This window comes from Amphiura filiformis, chromosome 13 (assembly GCF_039555335.1).
Source record: "Amphiura filiformis chromosome 13, Afil_fr2py, whole genome shotgun sequence".
NCBI classification, from domain to species: Eukaryota; Metazoa; Echinodermata; class Ophiuroidea; order Amphilepidida; family Amphiuridae; genus Amphiura; species Amphiura filiformis.
The window spans coordinates 14,868,906-14,886,616 of NC_092640.1; the positions used below are offsets into that span (position 1 = coordinate 14,868,906).

The window sequence follows — 17,711 nt, forward strand, 5'->3', positions numbered from 1 at the left end:
GGAGTTGTAAAAATATCTTAATCTTAATCTTTATCAAAATATTGGGGGATTTATCTCCTTATCCCGGGTCTACACCTATGGTACTTGTTGAGACAATTCGTTGTGATGTAGTATGACTTCAAAATAGATCGTTGCCAGGTCAACTGGTTCACGTACGCTATCTGTCAGTGAGGCAGGGTAAGGGCGATTCCATCCAAATGGGGAGACCAAATTGGGCGTACATGTATGGTCTTCCTAATATCGTAGTGATCAATAGTTGAATAGGCTCGTAAATGACCAACTTCTGGAAACCATAGAACAGAGATATCACGAAATATATATCCATTTGATTTGCAGTGACCTTAAAACCATTCAAGTTTTCGTGAAGACGCCTTTGAACTCTACGATTACTTTGCGCTATCCTCTACGAACACCGATTGAAGACATTCATGATAGAGTTTCTGAAGAGATCAATTTACCAAAGGACAATTTTGAACTCGTCGGGTTAAATGATTTCAAGGTAAGTTTTAATTAATCGGTTGCGGATTTTTTACGCCCTGATTAAACATAAGAAATGTAGTTTATGACGGTCATCTTTGTCCAGCGAGATTAGATAGGGAAACAGAACTTCCCTCGACAATACTGCGTCTAAAACCAGTGGTGAGCTTAGAAGGGGCTGCGATGTGGCTACGTAGCAGTCATTCATATCCATGAAGTCATGCGATTCAATTAGTGGACTTTGTTATCAGGTGTTTTCATTTAAATATTGGGAGTATCGAGCTACATCGATTGGCTAGCAAAATTTGGTCAAGAGACGCGATCCGGGGGTCACTCACCATGCTCACGTGTACAGGTGGTACGGGTATGTCCGGCTGTTCCTTAAGACCCACATTTGCATCATGCTCCACAGTTTATTGAGCTTAAAACTCTGAAAATTGTAACTCTTTAGGCTCAAATTTGGAAAAAAAATTAACGGCAAAGCCAATAATTTGGCCGAATTGTAGTTTTAAGACCTCCACAAAAGTGTTGAAATCTCAGTTCATCAAGCCCTTTTCCCCCCGAAATTAGTTCTTTATTTGCCAAAGTTCGGAACTCCACGCCGTAAACCTATCAAAGTTTAAGTTGAGTGCCCACCCCCCGGCACTACAAATATTACTGTATCCAAATGCTTGTTCAATTACTCGCGCATGCTCCAGCCGCTGGACCAATCACAGTGGACTCAGCGAGATCCTGCCGATGTTTGCCGAAGGATAGCCGAACTTTTAATCTTCGTGTGTTCGGCACGGGGATTTTAGAAAGGTCTTTGAGGGTTGAATGATGTTTTGAATCTGACAACTTTCTACTCGCATTTAGACAAAATGGCAATATACACGAAGTTTTTAAACCTTGAAAATCGGTGAAGAGATAAGGAAAATAATGACATTTTTCAGCGCACATGTTTTTGATCATCGGAGTTTTTAGGCAAGTTGACAATTCTGAAACATTTTGAGGTATAAATTTCATCGCAAGATTCACAATTTCTTGGATTTTTCGATGAATACTTTGATTTTTTCCATCATCGGAAAACTACACAGTATAACACTGTGCAAGTTTTAACGTGTTACATTTTCGAGTTTTGTGTTACATTTAAGCCAAAGTTGGACCAAATTTGAGTAATATTTCGGATTTTCCCGTTTCTACTGCACGGAAGATCATAAGGCCGAATAAAAATAAAACATGTTTCTCGTCCCCTCCCGCTTCCTTTTTTGAGGCCGCTTCAAATTTATTTTCAGTTTTTTTAAATTCAGTCAAAACTTTTGAAGAAAGATGTCTTGGATGTTGAGATGTTTTCTATAGCCTTGCTAATATGCAAGAAACAATTCTGGATGGTTCTGTGATCACTAGCGGGGGCGTACCTACCAGAACAATAAAATAAAAAGGGCCTCAAGCCCCTCTTCCTCCTTTTTTTAAACCGGGACGAGAAACATGTTTTTATTTTTACTCGGCCAAATCATCCTCCAGACACGCTCCAGAAGACATGCAAATGCATGGAGTACAATACCAATCACCTGTTTAACTGGTATTGATCAAAGTATTCTTTGTACTCCATGCATTAGCATTATCTTATGGAGCGTGTCTGGAGGATGATTTGATTCACGGCGGGAAGTGCAGGGCAGCGTGAGTGAACACGGGTCACTGAATTAGCATAAATGTCACACAAAACAGCTTCCGCGCAAGCGTGGTAACCTCACAGTGAAAAGTTTGACCTTACAAAGCTGTCGAGTATTTAGATACAGCTGTATAGTGTGTAAGTTCGTAGTGCCCGGGGGACGCGATACGTAAAACGGACGTCATGAGTGTCTGCGATATTACACTCGCCTATATACTGTTATTACCTCACAAAATGCCTGACTTCCCCATGGCTGCTGATGAGCTGCCCGTGAGCGAATCGTCAAGGTTTGTGTGCTTGCGCCCAAATGACCAGGAAACCCTAGGGAATATTATCACTTTCTCAAGTGGTGCGTTTACACATAACTTTATATTCATCACTTATCGTCAGACACCTGCCAGGAAAAGCGTTAATATGCTGTCGGGTCAGTGACCAATTTAATGGCTGAACTCCTTTGTTCGAAACATGGTACCACTTTTATGAATAACCTGTCGGCAAATCAAATCGGCATCAAAGTAACAATGCGTTACGTTATCTATTGCGCCCCTTCCTATAGCTCCTTGATTCATCCTACAAATAGAAGGTCGAAATTTGCGAGCGGTGGGTACAGGAGTGAATAAATTAACACATTTGGAACTAACAACTGTACCGTCCAGCCTTTCGACTCGACTGTTACAATACCGTGTTACATTGTTCCTTTTTTCTTTTCTGCTCTTTCCTCTCCGCTTCCTTTTTATTGGGGGGTATATATAGATCTGTAGAGCATGATTGGATCCCGACTTTAGTTAAGAAAACCCGTTCAGTTTCCGAACAAACTTTATGGTTTTGCAAGTTATAAGAAAAGTCATAGTTATAAAATTAGATAAAAAATTGTATTATTTCAATTTTTTTCAAATCGTTATTCGTTTTATGTTTTATCATTGAACATGTTCAATCTGTAGTTATGTAGATTGCTCACTCTTGAAGATCACGGCTTAAAACACGATGACAATATCCATGTCAAACTTGTAAATGGACTGCGTGGTGGTGCTGATAGGCCGGATGAGAAAGGTTAGAATTTGATTTTTAAAATAATTCAAAGCGCACAAATGTGTTTTCCCGAAGCTGTTAGGATTATGGCAGCATTATTAAAAATATATAGGCACTATTAATTTAATGAAAGACCGACATAAATAAAACCCGAGTTCGCTTCTGACGTCCCTGTCAATCAAATTCCACACAGCCCGCGGTGAGTGCATTTGTAGTTGGAGACGTTGAGACTATTTATTCAATTGTGTGCTAGTTTCCCGCTGAAATACTGTGAAACTGTTTTACAGTGTAACTTTTAACTGTGATAATGCGAGACTCATTTTGAGATGTATACTTATTCGCTCTGTCTTAAATTATGAGACTGTTTTGTAACAATTTCCTCGCTAAAAACATTATGCATTATGTGATGTAAACTTTTTCGGTCGCTGGAATATTATGAGACTTTTAAACTTTTTGATGTTATCAACTTTTGGAGTTTATAATATTGTGGCCTCAACCCTATCCTGTCGTCAAGGGTGCCCCTATTGTGAGGCGAAATTAACGTGATTACATGTACTACTAACAAAATTGGAGTTCCGTTACATGTTTCATGTTTTTACCTTTGTCATTTTTACTCCTCAATTTCCCTCATTCTTCAGGCCCTGCCCCGTACTTTAAGCTTTATCGCTATTGTTTCTTTGATGTTTTTCCTGCCTCCCCCTCTGCCACATGCCCGATATCCCAGCAAACACAAAAACGTTTTAAAAACGTTTTAAAGAAGTTATATTTTGGCTTTTGGTTTTGGTGAAAACGTTTTAATAACATTAAAATGTCGGGTTATATAAAGGTCATGAAAACGTTTTGTATGAAAACACACTACAACAATGTTTTCAAAATGTTATTGGAAACTATTTTTGCAAACATTTAAATAACATTATGTTAAAATATTTGCACCCAACAAACACAGAAATGTTCTTAAAATGTGTTTTACAAAATGTGTTAATAACATTTAAATGTCGGGTTATATAAAGGTCATGAAAACGTTTTAAAAACGTTTTGAAAACACACTACAACAATATTTTTAAAATGGGTTCAAAATGTTATTGTAAAGTATTTTTGCAATCATTTTTTGCCAAATATCTTGTCAACATTTAAAATATGTTAAAATATTTGCATGTAGATGATCCAAAAATGTTTTTTAATTTTATGAAAACGTTTATATAATCCGACATTTAAACGTTTTCTGACAACCTTTTGTAACCTCTTGCGAATGATGTCGAAAACTTTTTGTGTTTGCTGGGATATTGTATCAAATACTTGTACAACATAATGGTGCCATCATTGCACTGAAATGATTCATATGATCATTTTAAGACTAGTTGTAGAATGATCATAAGTTAAATATTATCACTAGGGATATATGGTTGTAACCAGGGACCAACAATTTTCGAGGCACAATTTCATTTGCTCCTCGAAATTCATGTTTTTCCCCGCAATTCACTATGAAATGTGAACAAAAATGGTTTTTTGTTTGTCTGTATTACAATGTCACAGTAATGTAACCATTTCCTAATCTGTCTCATACCAGTGTTGCTTACTTTCGCATATTCCGTGTAAAGAGACTTCCGTACATATATACTAACTATGTAACAGCGTGCGTGATTGGTCGTTAACAACGTTAATGCCTCGAGTCGGACATATGTTTTTTTAATGGCCGATGATATTTTTCTGCAATTTTCAGATTATTTAGTATGAACGTGTAGAAATATATATAATCAAAAAAAGTCACATACCTCAATAATAATGAAACCTAGAGATAGAAAAACTTTTTAAAGGAAAAGGAAATGGTTGTTTTAGGGCCGCATATGATTGTTTTTCTTTGTTGTGGAGGAAAGTAACAGCATATAGAATGTTTAGTATGTATATATTTCCATGACTAAACGTTGCTAGTCCTCGGGTCCCTAATTGAGCCGTAACATCTATGCAGTTTTGGATAAACACATATATTTAATATTTGGGGATGTATAGTGGGGGTGAAAATCACGGGGAATATGATATGAAAGTGCTTTTTGTACTTTGAAGCACATGATGTAAAAAGTATGAAATGCTCAAATGGTAGAAAACTCCAGATAGAGGACGCTTTTCAAAATGGCCACCAAAATGTCAAAATTGTCAAAATGCCACAGTTTGTGTGATTTTAGATATCATAATGCAAAAAAAATCCTACATGACAGGGTATATAAGTTCATATTTTGACTTTTTTGCTTCCTGTGTTTTATAATTTATTATGTGTGTTTTATGTATAAAAGGTTCCGCGCAATCTCCGCACATCATTTGTCCCAGGTTGTAACTAATCACGGGCCGCGTGTTTTTTTTTTTAGTATAGATGTATATAGATTCCAGAGCAATACCTGACACATGTTGTGAAAATACTGCAACTGATGGCCAAGGGATCATCATTTTGTAGCCAGTTGCCACATTGTCCATGTCTAATATCTTCTCTCCTTTGCTTCTGAGTTTTTAATTACTGTTTACCATATAATATGTACTCTAGTTAAGTCATTTCTAGACTTTCATCATCAATTAATCATAGATGAGATGTGTTACACTCTACTTTCAGATTCACAAACCGCAGACCAGCAGAACGTTTCAAAAAAACTTGACCGCGACAACGTTGAATATGGGGAGGTAATTGGACAAGGCGGATTTGGAACTGTTTACAGTGTCACATTCAAGGAAAGTGTCCAAGGTTTTACAGCAGCGGCAGCTAAAGTGATACCAAAACTTCGTCAGGAAGAGGTCGATATTTTAGGGAATGTAGACCATCAACACATCGTTAAGTTGATTGGATCATATAAAGACGGTCCCGTGAACATACTTTTCTTTGAACTTTCCCCGCTTGGTTCTTTAGAAGTCTATCTGAAAGATAAATCGAAATCACTCCCTCTCTCCTTGGTAAAGAAATGGCTCACTGAATCGGCACTTGCATTACAGTATCTCCATGACGACATGGACATTATTCACAGGGACATTAAGCCGTCCAATTGCTTATTGTTTGACGAGGAAAGAAAGATCCTGAAGCTATCTGACTTTGGACTTGCCAGAGAGCTTGACCGTTCACATACGTATTCTACCCAGAAAGGAACATTCCGTTACATGGCCCCAGAGATTCACAAAGACAACAAATTTTCGCGGTACACTGATATATATGCTTACGGGATGTTGACACTTCACATTTTCTCAAGAACAGAACCTTTCCCAGGTTTAGAATGGGTCAACGTTGTATACCGCGTTTGTACAGATAACTTGAAGCCAAGCATCCCACAGAATTGTCCACAAGAGCTGGCCGAACTTATTAACCAGTGCATTTCTACCAACCCTGCAGATCGCCCAAACGTCGCTTCAATTGTGTCATCACTTGTGTCAACTGGTAAGGAAAAATACTTAATTTGTAATTCAGCACAGAACACAAAACAACTTTGAATGCAATATTAGATGTTCATCTTACTATATATTAGTACTGCTTTCAGAGTGCATGCACTGTCGACAATTTTGAGGAGTTAAGATTTAAAAATCCGTGTCAATTTTTGCAGAAGTTCCGAAGAATTTGTCATTCACAAGTCTTGAAGTATAGAATCTGTCAGGCCGTAAGAAAGAAAATCGCCTTGAAGGAATAAATATCCGAATGCGCTATCGCAGTACGCAGAACAAAATTCTTTTAGTTGTAGTGTCTTTAAGAAATCTCTTTTAGTTTTAGTGTCTTTAAGAAATGGCTTGTTCTATAATATAACATAATGTATAAATCCTCCCGATTTCTAATGGAAATTGAATAGTTTACAGACCCATGTGTAATCGTTTCTCTTGGTAGATAATACAAATTCGCTCAAGCCTGGCTCCTATTGAGTTGAAAGAAATATTATCTCCAAGTACCTGATTATGCGGTGTAACTCTTACTTTTAGGTTTTCTCCGAGATTTGCCAACGCAAATGAACGAATGGAACAAGGATGATGTCAAGCAGTGGTTACATCAAATAGGAATTCCAGAAACTACCGCAAGCAGATTACATGAAGAAAACGTTGATGGGGAAGTACTCGCGCAATATTCCGCAAATGAATTGATATCAGATTTCGGAGGTGAAAGGGGATTTTTGAAGAAGGGAGATGCTAGGAAAATCATGAATAGAGCAAAAGCCCTTAACCATAGTAGGGCATTTATACCACCGCCATCAGAAGAATGTTTGGAAACACGGGAAGAGCCAACGTTCCCCGAGGCAGCGATAACAAATTCTGCTTCACATGAAATAAAACCCGGAAGAAAACAACAAGCCGTGAGTGCGAAACGTTGCCAGCAGCGCACTCCAATCGTGACGGCCACTACTTCAAACAGACCTACAAACCCAATTGCAACAGCGGGCGAAGATGGAGTGAAAGTTGAGAAGAACGAAACCGTTCAAAAGAAATTTCCAGCAAAATCTAATGAACCAAACGATAATCCAAAAGAAAGGGAACTTGCAAAGCAATTTCCTGGAACAGCTAGACCAGTTTCAACGGGAGAGGTACATTTCAAGCAGAAATCATCAAACACGAATGAGATATCGACATCAGCAGGCGATTATCCCGGAGGAGCTCGACCAAAGCAACGCCAGAAATACTCTCAAATCCCAAATCCTGACATAAATTCGACAACGCATGCAGGTAACTCACAAAGACAGCGACAAGATTTGGATTCGGCTAATCAAATCACACGCGAGAGAAACCAAAGCGAACACGATTATGAGAAACAACTTCGAACATTATTGTTAGGCGATGATCAACAGCTGTTTGACAAAGGGCACTACCCAATTCTAGTAGTCAACAAACCTTCAGCATCTTTTCTGGATGGATCTAACGAAGAAAAGGACAAGCAAATGAGGTTTGTACGTGACATAGATTGGACGTTAGTTTTGGATTTGTACCACAACTCAAAATCTGACGGACTTTGCCAATACTTTGAAAAAGATAAATGTGCCATTCTACAACTTCCAGAAACGTTAACTGAAGATGAATGTAACGATGAAATGGATATACCAGATATTCCATTCTGGATGTTCTGCAATGGCCGCACTGATGACAAAAATTTAGATGAGCACAAACCAATGAGTATCCAAAACTGGAATCAAAATCGCAGCCATGCAGTGGAAGGCGTCATCAGTAAATACTCTGGATTAATATCGTCACAACGTGCCGTGATTGTATTTCTCATTCTTTCAGATGACGACATTGACATCCAAGGGGAGATTTTTAGAAAGTTCACATCCGCCTTTCAAGGTTTGGAAAATATCACATGTATTGTCGAAAATGCAGAAGTGTATACAAAATGGGTTGAGGAAGTTAAGCGTTCTTGCTCAAGAGAGGACCTTGATCAAAGGAGTTGTGTGGGAGATTCCATGAATCACGTTAATAATGTCATTCGGAAAATGGCTAACGTGGATGAAATTGGTCCTTATCATATATTGGTGGATTCTACAAGAAAGTGTACACTACCCGAACGGGCGAGGGACAAATGGACTAACATATTTGTTCTCTGTAGCAACCAGTGCGAAAATACCAGCAAGAAAGAAGATGATTATGATTTCGAAGACTTTAGGAAAACAACGGAACTGGCATTTTACCGAGGTGGTACAGTAGATTGGTGGAATTTTAGGCTTTCGGAAGCAGAATACAACGGAGGGAAAGGTTTCAATCATGTATTGAAACGAAGCAGTCATGAAAGTCTGAGAAGGAAAGTACAAGATGCAATGGATAGATTTCACCACGTCAGTCATTCACAATGTCCGATTGTTACGTTCACGATATCCCATCAGCCAGGAGCTGGAGGCACGACTATGTGTAGACATATTCTATGGGACTTCCATCGCAAGTACCGGTGTCTAATAGTCAACAAAGTAACAGAAGATACAACGAAGCAAATACTCGAGATATATCATTATGGCTATTCCGAAAACCAGACCACGCGCGTACCGATAATTGTCCTCATAGAAGGTGATTTACCTGAGGTTCAGCAAGTAGTTAAGGAATTAATAGAAGCCGTTTCCTGGGATCTAGACGTTACGAATGTATTCTGCGTTGTATTACATTGCCAACGAAATGCTGATGTCGATCCATCTGAGATGCAAGGACGCCATCAGTGTTCATATTCCATGACACAGAAGCTGGATACAAAGGAGAGAGAGTGGTTTGCCAAAAAGTATGTTGAACTAGAACAGCAAAAACAGGATGATGAAGAGTTAAACCCAGACAAACTACTTGGTTTTATGTTGATGAAGGAAGAGTTTAACCGTGACTACCTGACCAGAATAGTCTCCGAAATCTTAATGGCTCTCGAGAATGAAAATCACAAGGAAGAAGAGTTTTGCTTGATGAAATACACAGCCCTCCTGACTCATTTCGACTGCGGGGCCATACCTGTTGCTTGCTGTGATGAAATTAAGAGTCATAGGAAAAGACAAAAACGCGCTCCAGTGGAATCATACGGTGTGTACTCACGTACGCATCGTGGAAAGCTGTTGTGGGAGAAGGCAATGTCTGCTACTGCTCGAATGCTTCTTATTGAGAAATGTCTTCCAGAGATTAGATACACAAATGGAATTGTACTAGCCCACAAATGTTTGGCTACAGAAATTCTTCGTCAACTTGAAGAAGATGGGCATACCTTGTATGAAATAACAAGGGGATTTCTGTCTTCGGAATTGATGCGCTCCCGTTCGCATGGAAAGCAGTACCTAGATCTTATGGTAAAGCAACTCCTTATCAGAAGAAAAAAAGTAGAGTACGGTGACAAAGAAAATACCAGATTTTCGGAGCTTATACTAGCCATCGAAAAAACAGATGAAGCAAATGGCAATGATGCACTCAAAATTCTAGATCAAGGATTTGAAACCTTGAAAGATCCGATGGTTGCTCAACATGCAGCTCGTCTTTGCTACATCAGAGAACGGTACAGAGATTACGGTAAGGCTCTTGAATACATCGAGAAGGCGTTGAATTTAGCCAAAAGGAACTCATATTTATGGGATACAAAAGGCCAGATATTTAAGAGTCAGATGTTTACCACGGTTTCCGACCTTAAAACGAATGTGCAGCATCAACCGTTGTCAGCAAACAAAGAGAGGGAAATTATACTGTTGGCCCACAAAGCAATGGATACGTTCCACCAATCCCAAGTTATCGCTCTTTCAGAAACTCATGAAAACAATGCCGGATTTTTCAACGAAGTCTCTGTCGCATTGACGCTTTTGCAGTTCATGCAAAACTACATCAGGCCCTTCAATAATGAGAAAAACGGAGCCAACCAACTGAAGGCGTATCTGTTGGACGACCAAATTCCTCTACTATTAAAGAATGAATCGTGGTATGAAATACACAACTACATGTCAAAGCTCAAGGAACGAGTGTATGCAGCTTTATCGCACATCGACGATTACCTTGTTCTAACCAGAGGAGATAAACCGCAACAACAGCAAGACATCAAGAAGAGAGATGAATTCTATGAATCCTACAAAGAATGGTTTGGCGATTATCGGCCATTGGAAGTCCAGTCACCGTTGGACAAAAATGAAGCACGTCGACGAAAGGTTATCTCCATGGGGGCACAAACGTTCCATCAAGTCTTCGACCATTTACGGGCAGATAAAAGGAAACTAGGAGAAAGATTTCAAAACCTGAGAGATGTTAAGGGTCTACTGGAGAAAAATGATCCCAAAAATAGATTTGACCTGTTTATTCTTATATGCGTTACACTAGCTCTGTCATCTGTACACGGAGAACACTTGCCGGAAGTTGAAACAGTTCATACAATGGTGAAAGACCTATTCGAGAAGAGCAGGGAGAATGACCTATATAGTGCCTTTTTTATGCTGATGTTCGAATGGGCTTACTCTGAAACAACAAGACGACCTTTCCAGCAGAAGAGTTCTATCCCGGATAGAGTTTTTGAACTCAAGGGCCGCTGGGAAAACAGATTTCAAAATACCAGGCCGCACACATCTCGCTCACATCAGTACAGCAAACAAACATATTTCCCTTACAAGAAGAAGCCATCTACATATTTCTTTTTAGCACAGGGAAAAGGCCTTCAGCGGCTTCTTCACATTTCTGAACTCAGTAAGTTCGACCGAGACATGGATCGAGACGCTTTCTGGAAAAAGTCAACTCTGGAGAAAAGACTTCAAGTACTAGAGGGAACTCTGTATAGTAGAAATTCTCTTAACTATTCACCTGGCGTTGGTAAAAAAATTCACATTAGGCTATCAAGGCCTATGAGTTCACCAGTGAGTCAAGAAGCGGTTACGTTTTATCTTGGATTCAGCTTTGAGGGGCCGGTTGCCTACAACGTTCAAATCAGTGGAATGGAAAGTCCAGAGAAGAAACCGATGTCTTACGACATGCCGTATCCTACTATATCAAATACATCGAGGCAACAAACAAACAGTGGACCATCCGAATCTTCCCAGCAACTTTATATGCAGATGAGAAAAGTAAAGAGAGAGCTGGAGGAAACCGAGAATAATCTATCAAAGAGGCACAACAGGGGACAACGTAGAGTTAACAGAAAAGAGGTGGGTACTTTGATAAACTATTTCACATTAACGGTTGAACGGTTTATATGGTGATACGATTAAACTGGCTGGGTCAGATATTGACCATTATTGCTTTTGACTTTCAACAGATTGTTGAATCAATCAAATCATTTGTTTCTGAAAAATGAACGACAAAAAGTGTTGCTTGAATAACTAATAACAACATTTTGAATTGTTTATATCAAAGTGAATGTAGTATACATGAATTCACTCAGATTAATGTAACATTATCCATGTTATCAGTCTATGTAGTTTGTGTGGGCAAATATGTTGTGGACGGGATTGTTCTTACAACATAGTCAATGGGCATTGCATCAAGTCAAACACGTTTCTCCAAACCCTTCAATTTCCGTTTTACACACATGGTTTGCAATTTACTCCAAAAATGAGAACTGGTATCAACGATTAAAGGAATCTCCTTGAATCGTTGAAACCAGTTCATATTTTTTTTAATTCATCCATGTTAAAAGAACTTTGTGTTCATGTTTTACTCAAGGGCCCCTTAAGCCTTAAAATGTCTATTATTGAATGTTTTGATGCTGCTTGTTTTATAGCATCCAGTCGGATAATTATTACACTGAATAAAACCGAATTAACACCAAATTTCTCGTAAAAGAAATCGTAACGAGTCCATTAGTTTTAGTCCATTCTGGTTATGAAGTATTTTGTCACCTTCTTTCTTATAAAATGTAAAGAGAGGAAGCTGCTCTTCTCAGTGAGTGATTAAACGTAAAGGTAAGTTGATGGTAATTTGTGATTCCCGGAATAATGCTCGCAGATAGATTGAAGCTACCCATTTCATTTTTCCTTGGCCATGTTGGCGTTGATGCTAGACTCCCCTTAATCAATTCGTTGTGTAAGGTTCGCCACTACTCTTCGATACTGCACGAAGAGTAGAGTCTGATTCGAAGAGTCTGATTAAACGTTACAATCTTTTTTTTTATTTTACAGCTGGAGAAAAAGAAGCTGGATCTAGAAAAGAAGTACGAGGACTTAGATGAACGATACAAGAAGGCGATTCATGCAGATATTGATTGATAACAAGCTAGTTGTGTCATCATAGACAGAAAAGACGATACACAATGTGTATTACACATCTGCACATGTTACAGCCATTGTTTGATTTGGGCAATGGCTTCCTTAAGGGGGTACTACACCCCTGGCCAATTTTGTGCCTATTTTTGCATTTTTCTCAAAACATTATAGCGCATTGGTTCCAAGTAAGATATGTATATTATAGGGGCAAGGACTATAACTAATGCACTGAAAATTAAGCAACTCAAGGCAAGTAGTTATTGATTTATTGATCAAATATTGGTTTTCCCTCATTTTTGACTGTAACTCCACAACTGTTATCTGTGCTGAAATAAAAATTTCCAGTGCAGTAGCTGTAGTCCTTGCTCCTACAATATACATATCTTACTTGTCACCAATGCGCTATAATTTTTGAGAAAAATGCAAAAATTGGCACAAACTTGGACAGGGGTGTAGTACCCCCTTAAAGCAATAGTGTAAAGATTTGTAAAACAAGGCGTTTTTTCATAAAATGTTAGCTGCATTTTACTATGTACCCTTTTTAATGTTGAGCCAACCGAATGAGATGAAATTCCAAGACCGCTTGTGAATTCGTGTTTCAAGAACCGGCCAAGATATTGCCACAAAACAGCACCTAATGTCTTGTGTTTCGCAGGGTGATTTTAGTTCATTAAAAGCTTACATTTACAATCGTGTAAATATCATAATTAAACAAATGAGAGCGTCTGTCTTAGCAAATCTTACAATTTTGCCTTACCAGAATTGAACCAACATGTTTTCCACGTTGAAACGTTCTCTACTCTTCTGAAGTTGGCCGGAACTAAAAATGAGGTTGGTATTAAATGTTATACAAATAATGCAGCGCGAAGACTGTGTTTAAATCTATAGGCCCAGGCCTGTTACTGTACAGTAATAGTAATAGTAGACATTGCCATTATTGAGGTCGTGCACCTAGGGACCATATTTTAAACTAAAGAATCAAATGAAGGCATGTAGTGTAAATTGTATTTATTTATTTTTATATCATTCATACATAACACGGACTATGACGAAGGGGGTTGTTGCAACCACCCTTAATTTTCAATTATAAACTTCATATGCCGTTTTATGTACAAACATTCTGTACATAATGTCGATATGACATCATAATGTGAGAACGCCCATGTGCAAATTAATTGGGAAATTCTGGCTATGTAGCCTACAAAAGTATAAGCAAAATTGATTTTCGGCTAAAAATTGTAGTCAACAGGTTTCTTCTTAATATAAAAGGAGTAAAACAAAGTCTGCAGCTAATACTTCTATAAGAGCGAAATGAAAGATTACCCCCGAGTAAGGTGCTGGGGTAAAATTTTGTCACTAAAATGAGAGCAAAGGATGGATCTACGATTAGAGTAGGTCGTTTGGGCGTAATCACGCGCGTCTTTTTATGACGGATGAAAACCTTGGGACACCCCTTCGTAGTTCTAGGGTTAAGGGAGTTAGATATTTTTGGGGCGCGTTGAACATGTTGAAGGGTAGTGCATGGAAATTGCATAATAAATATTAAGTACAAATTACTTTCTTTCTTTTTTTAATTGTTTACGTTTTCCAGTGACATTTCATAAGTTAGACACCACGTTTTGTTTGTTTATGTAGAGTTATGAATAGTTTCGAGATAAAAGGCCGAGCACTCCAGGCAAAGTATAACACACTACCTGTACCTGTACGAACACCACCTGTATGATAGATACATAACTTTTCTTTTCCACTACGCACATACGCAAGCTCCGCTGCAATCTGTTCATGCTTATAACCCTTTTAACGTTTCTAACTCAAGCAAATTCAATTTTTTTTGCCAGTTTATGTTTTCAAGACGCAAGCAAGAAATTCAATACGCAGAATAAAGGTTATCAGATTCTTTCAGCACATATATTCACGTGCAAGCCTTACAAAAATCTTGTTCAAATAGCAAAAATAACGAAATATATTCAAGAATTTGAGATTTTATCAATAGTAAACACATTAGCACAGGCCTATGTAGCTATATATGTAGAATTATAATGTGCTTCAGAAATGCGAGTCGATTCGGACTATTCATTGAGTTATCAATTCTATAGAGACTGTATATACAAGCTTTATTGTCCGACATTCAACAATAGAATAATCAATATTGCCTGGGTGTTTTGAAAGACAGATTAATTTTTAGCCGGGATTTTTAGCCAATGAGATACCAATACAAATCGCTTACCGCGTGGAGTTATTTTCGGCCTCGGCAGCTGGCGGAGCATTTATAGACCGGTTCGTTTCACTGCCTATACAAAAGAATTATTTACCTAGTGTAGACGATGTGTATCGGTACCTATCAGTACAGGGATGGCGATATAGGACTAATCCATATATGCTGCCTTGGGTAGGTGACCGTAGGTCTGCCTTGACTTATGCTGGTTTCATACTTTCCTGAAGCTTTGTCGCTCTGACGATGACAGCGACCAGCGGCAAGCCGGTATATTTATCACTCCGTCGCTTTGCCCAAGCGGCAACATCGCTAGGAGTTGAATTCAAGTCAACTCGGAGCGATGCCGCTCTGACGTATTAAAATACGATTTTGGAGCTATGTAGAGCGGCAACATTGGCTTTCAGAGTCATTGCAGAAAAGTGTAAGCAACATGATGAAGTGTCACGCCGCTCAGCGGCAAGCGGCAGGAAGTATGAAACCAGCATTAATCCCTGAAATGGGATCCATAACTTATTGTATTTTTTTTAAATAGCCCAAACCTGGTACGTGCTGAATAGCAACGACCAGCCGTTGTTGGCAACACCAAGTAGTTGTGTTTTACTGAGTTGATTGTTTGATTAAAGGAAGTCTCCGGCAATCACAACATTATGCCTTATATGTAAGAAAAATAATTATCAAGTACGAATCACATGGTTTTATTTAAAACAAACTCAAATAGAAGGCTGACGACAAATAAGCACAAACCATTGCGTCATTGCACTTAGACAATTTCGGCGCGGGAATTTTGAATATCGCGTGTTTAGACCCGACTGTTTTTATTCGTTTTTATGCTCAATATCAGTTTGTTTTAAATAAAACTACGTGGTTCGTGCTTGATAATTATTTTTCTAACATATAAGGCATAATGTTATGATTGCCGGAAACTCCCTTTAAGTATGCTTTGCACCCCTGGACTAAATCCAACCAAGACTCATTAGATGAACCTTGAACACATTCAAGATGTTACCAAAATTATAAATGGCCCCTTAAATGTTGTAAAAACGTTATTAACGTATTATTCACATGTTTAGGTGTTGGTCTAATAACGTACATTTATGTTAGAATGTTTTTTTGAAATATTGTTGAATGTTTCTAAAACGTTGTATACCATACATTTACCCTACATTTAAACGTTTTCTGTACAGTGTTTTGCGTTTGATGGGCCCCAACATATTTTTAAAACGTTATAAACGTGTTATAAAAGCAAACAGTTTCTAAAGTTTTCTGTATAAAGGTTTGTATTTGCCGGAAGGTTTAAAAGTCAAAATGGCCACAATATTGAAAATAAATGACTAGATGCGTAGTTATTGGCCCTATTTACTTTAATTTCCATTTTATTTTCAATATTGGGGCCAATTTGACTTTAAGCCTTCCAAATTCGGCACCTTTGCAGTACATGCAATCATAAGAAAATGGTCAACTTTGGGCTTGTCGTTTTATATGAAGTCAACCTAGACAATTACTGAGACTTTGCAAAGTTGTAATATAAGACTAGTAGTCATATAAAAAAATGTTTTATAAATTTTGAAGGTGGACCACATCGACTTTGGACCCCTGAAAATGTTGAATTTGCAATAAATTTCATCTTCGTGAGGGCGCTGTTCGAAATGTAAATGAGTTGTGACCTCAATTGTTTGGATATGTATTGTATTTATCCTATATTTAGCATCAGTGACAACAAAAATAATTAATCTGACAAAAATGTGAATTTAGAGGGCTAAACTTGCCAGTTTACAAAACATTACATTTTTTCTTGCATATTTAATGACCCCGTGACACAACGCGCAATTACAGATTTTTTTTTTTTTTTACTTTTTGACAAATTGTCATGCAGTTAGTGTGTATACAAGGTTTCAGACCTCTCTCTCTTTTTGTAAAGAAGTCACAGACTCCCAAAGATGACATTTATTTAAAGGGCAACTTTTGAGTCCAAATTTAGACCCCATACTTCAACTTTAAATGGCTGCCACAGAAAATCCGTAAGAGCTACAGACCTCAAATTTGCAGGTTTTAATATTTTTACAGGTACAACATATGACTAAAATATAAAGCAAATCTGAGGGGGTCAGGTGGGGACCTCCTTGATATCATATGGACTTACCCTTTTACTACTACTACGCCAAAAAGTAGACCCACACGAAGAGTGATAAAGTTGACTTGTCTGGTTTACATTTTGCGTGTTAAAGAAAGTATACAAAAGTATAGGACTTTAATTGATAATAATTATGTGATGTCACAAGTGAACTCTTGAAATGAAAATATTAATCCGCAATTTCACAAGGCCCGCCGATTGGGAGCTGATCAAACTATAGTGTGTAGCTGTTACTATGGAAAATTTGCCAAAGGCTAGAATAATGTCTTATATTATTTAAATATATGAAATTCCATTGTATTACGCTTTTTTCTCTTGAATTAAAGGTCGGTGGTCAAATTGACGCGATTCCAAATACAGCGCGCCACCTACGATCACGCCTGGCTGATCTACTTCGCGCAGAGCATCATGGGTAAAAGTCGACATCCATGAGTCGTCGACCGTGTGGTCGTCGACGATCGATGAACCATCGACCCTGGAAACGGAAACGAGTGTTGCTATCGATTACTCAAATTTGTTTCTTTACGTTGATGATGATCAGCTGTTGATCCAACCCTTCGACGATTTTTTTTTTTT

At 38.2% G+C, this 17,711-nt stretch overlaps 1 protein-coding gene across 1 annotated transcript in view; it reads left to right on the forward strand.

Moving 5' to 3' along the window:
- Nucleotides 1–16,714, forward strand: part of LOC140168029 (sterile alpha motif domain-containing protein 9-like) — a 35,320-nt gene extending 18,606 nt beyond the window's left edge. Inside the window, exons 3-7 of the mRNA XM_072191333.1 lie at nt 337–499; nt 3,070–3,178; nt 5,757–6,566; nt 7,097–11,733; nt 12,706–16,714. Coding sequence (XP_072047434.1) covers nt 337–499; nt 3,070–3,178; nt 5,757–6,566; nt 7,097–11,733; nt 12,706–12,792 — 5,806 coding nt within the window. The 3' untranslated portion in view covers nt 12,793–16,714. The remainder of the gene's footprint in view (nt 1–336; nt 500–3,069; nt 3,179–5,756; nt 6,567–7,096; nt 11,734–12,705) is intronic.
- Nucleotides 16,715–17,711: the final 997 nt, after the last annotated feature.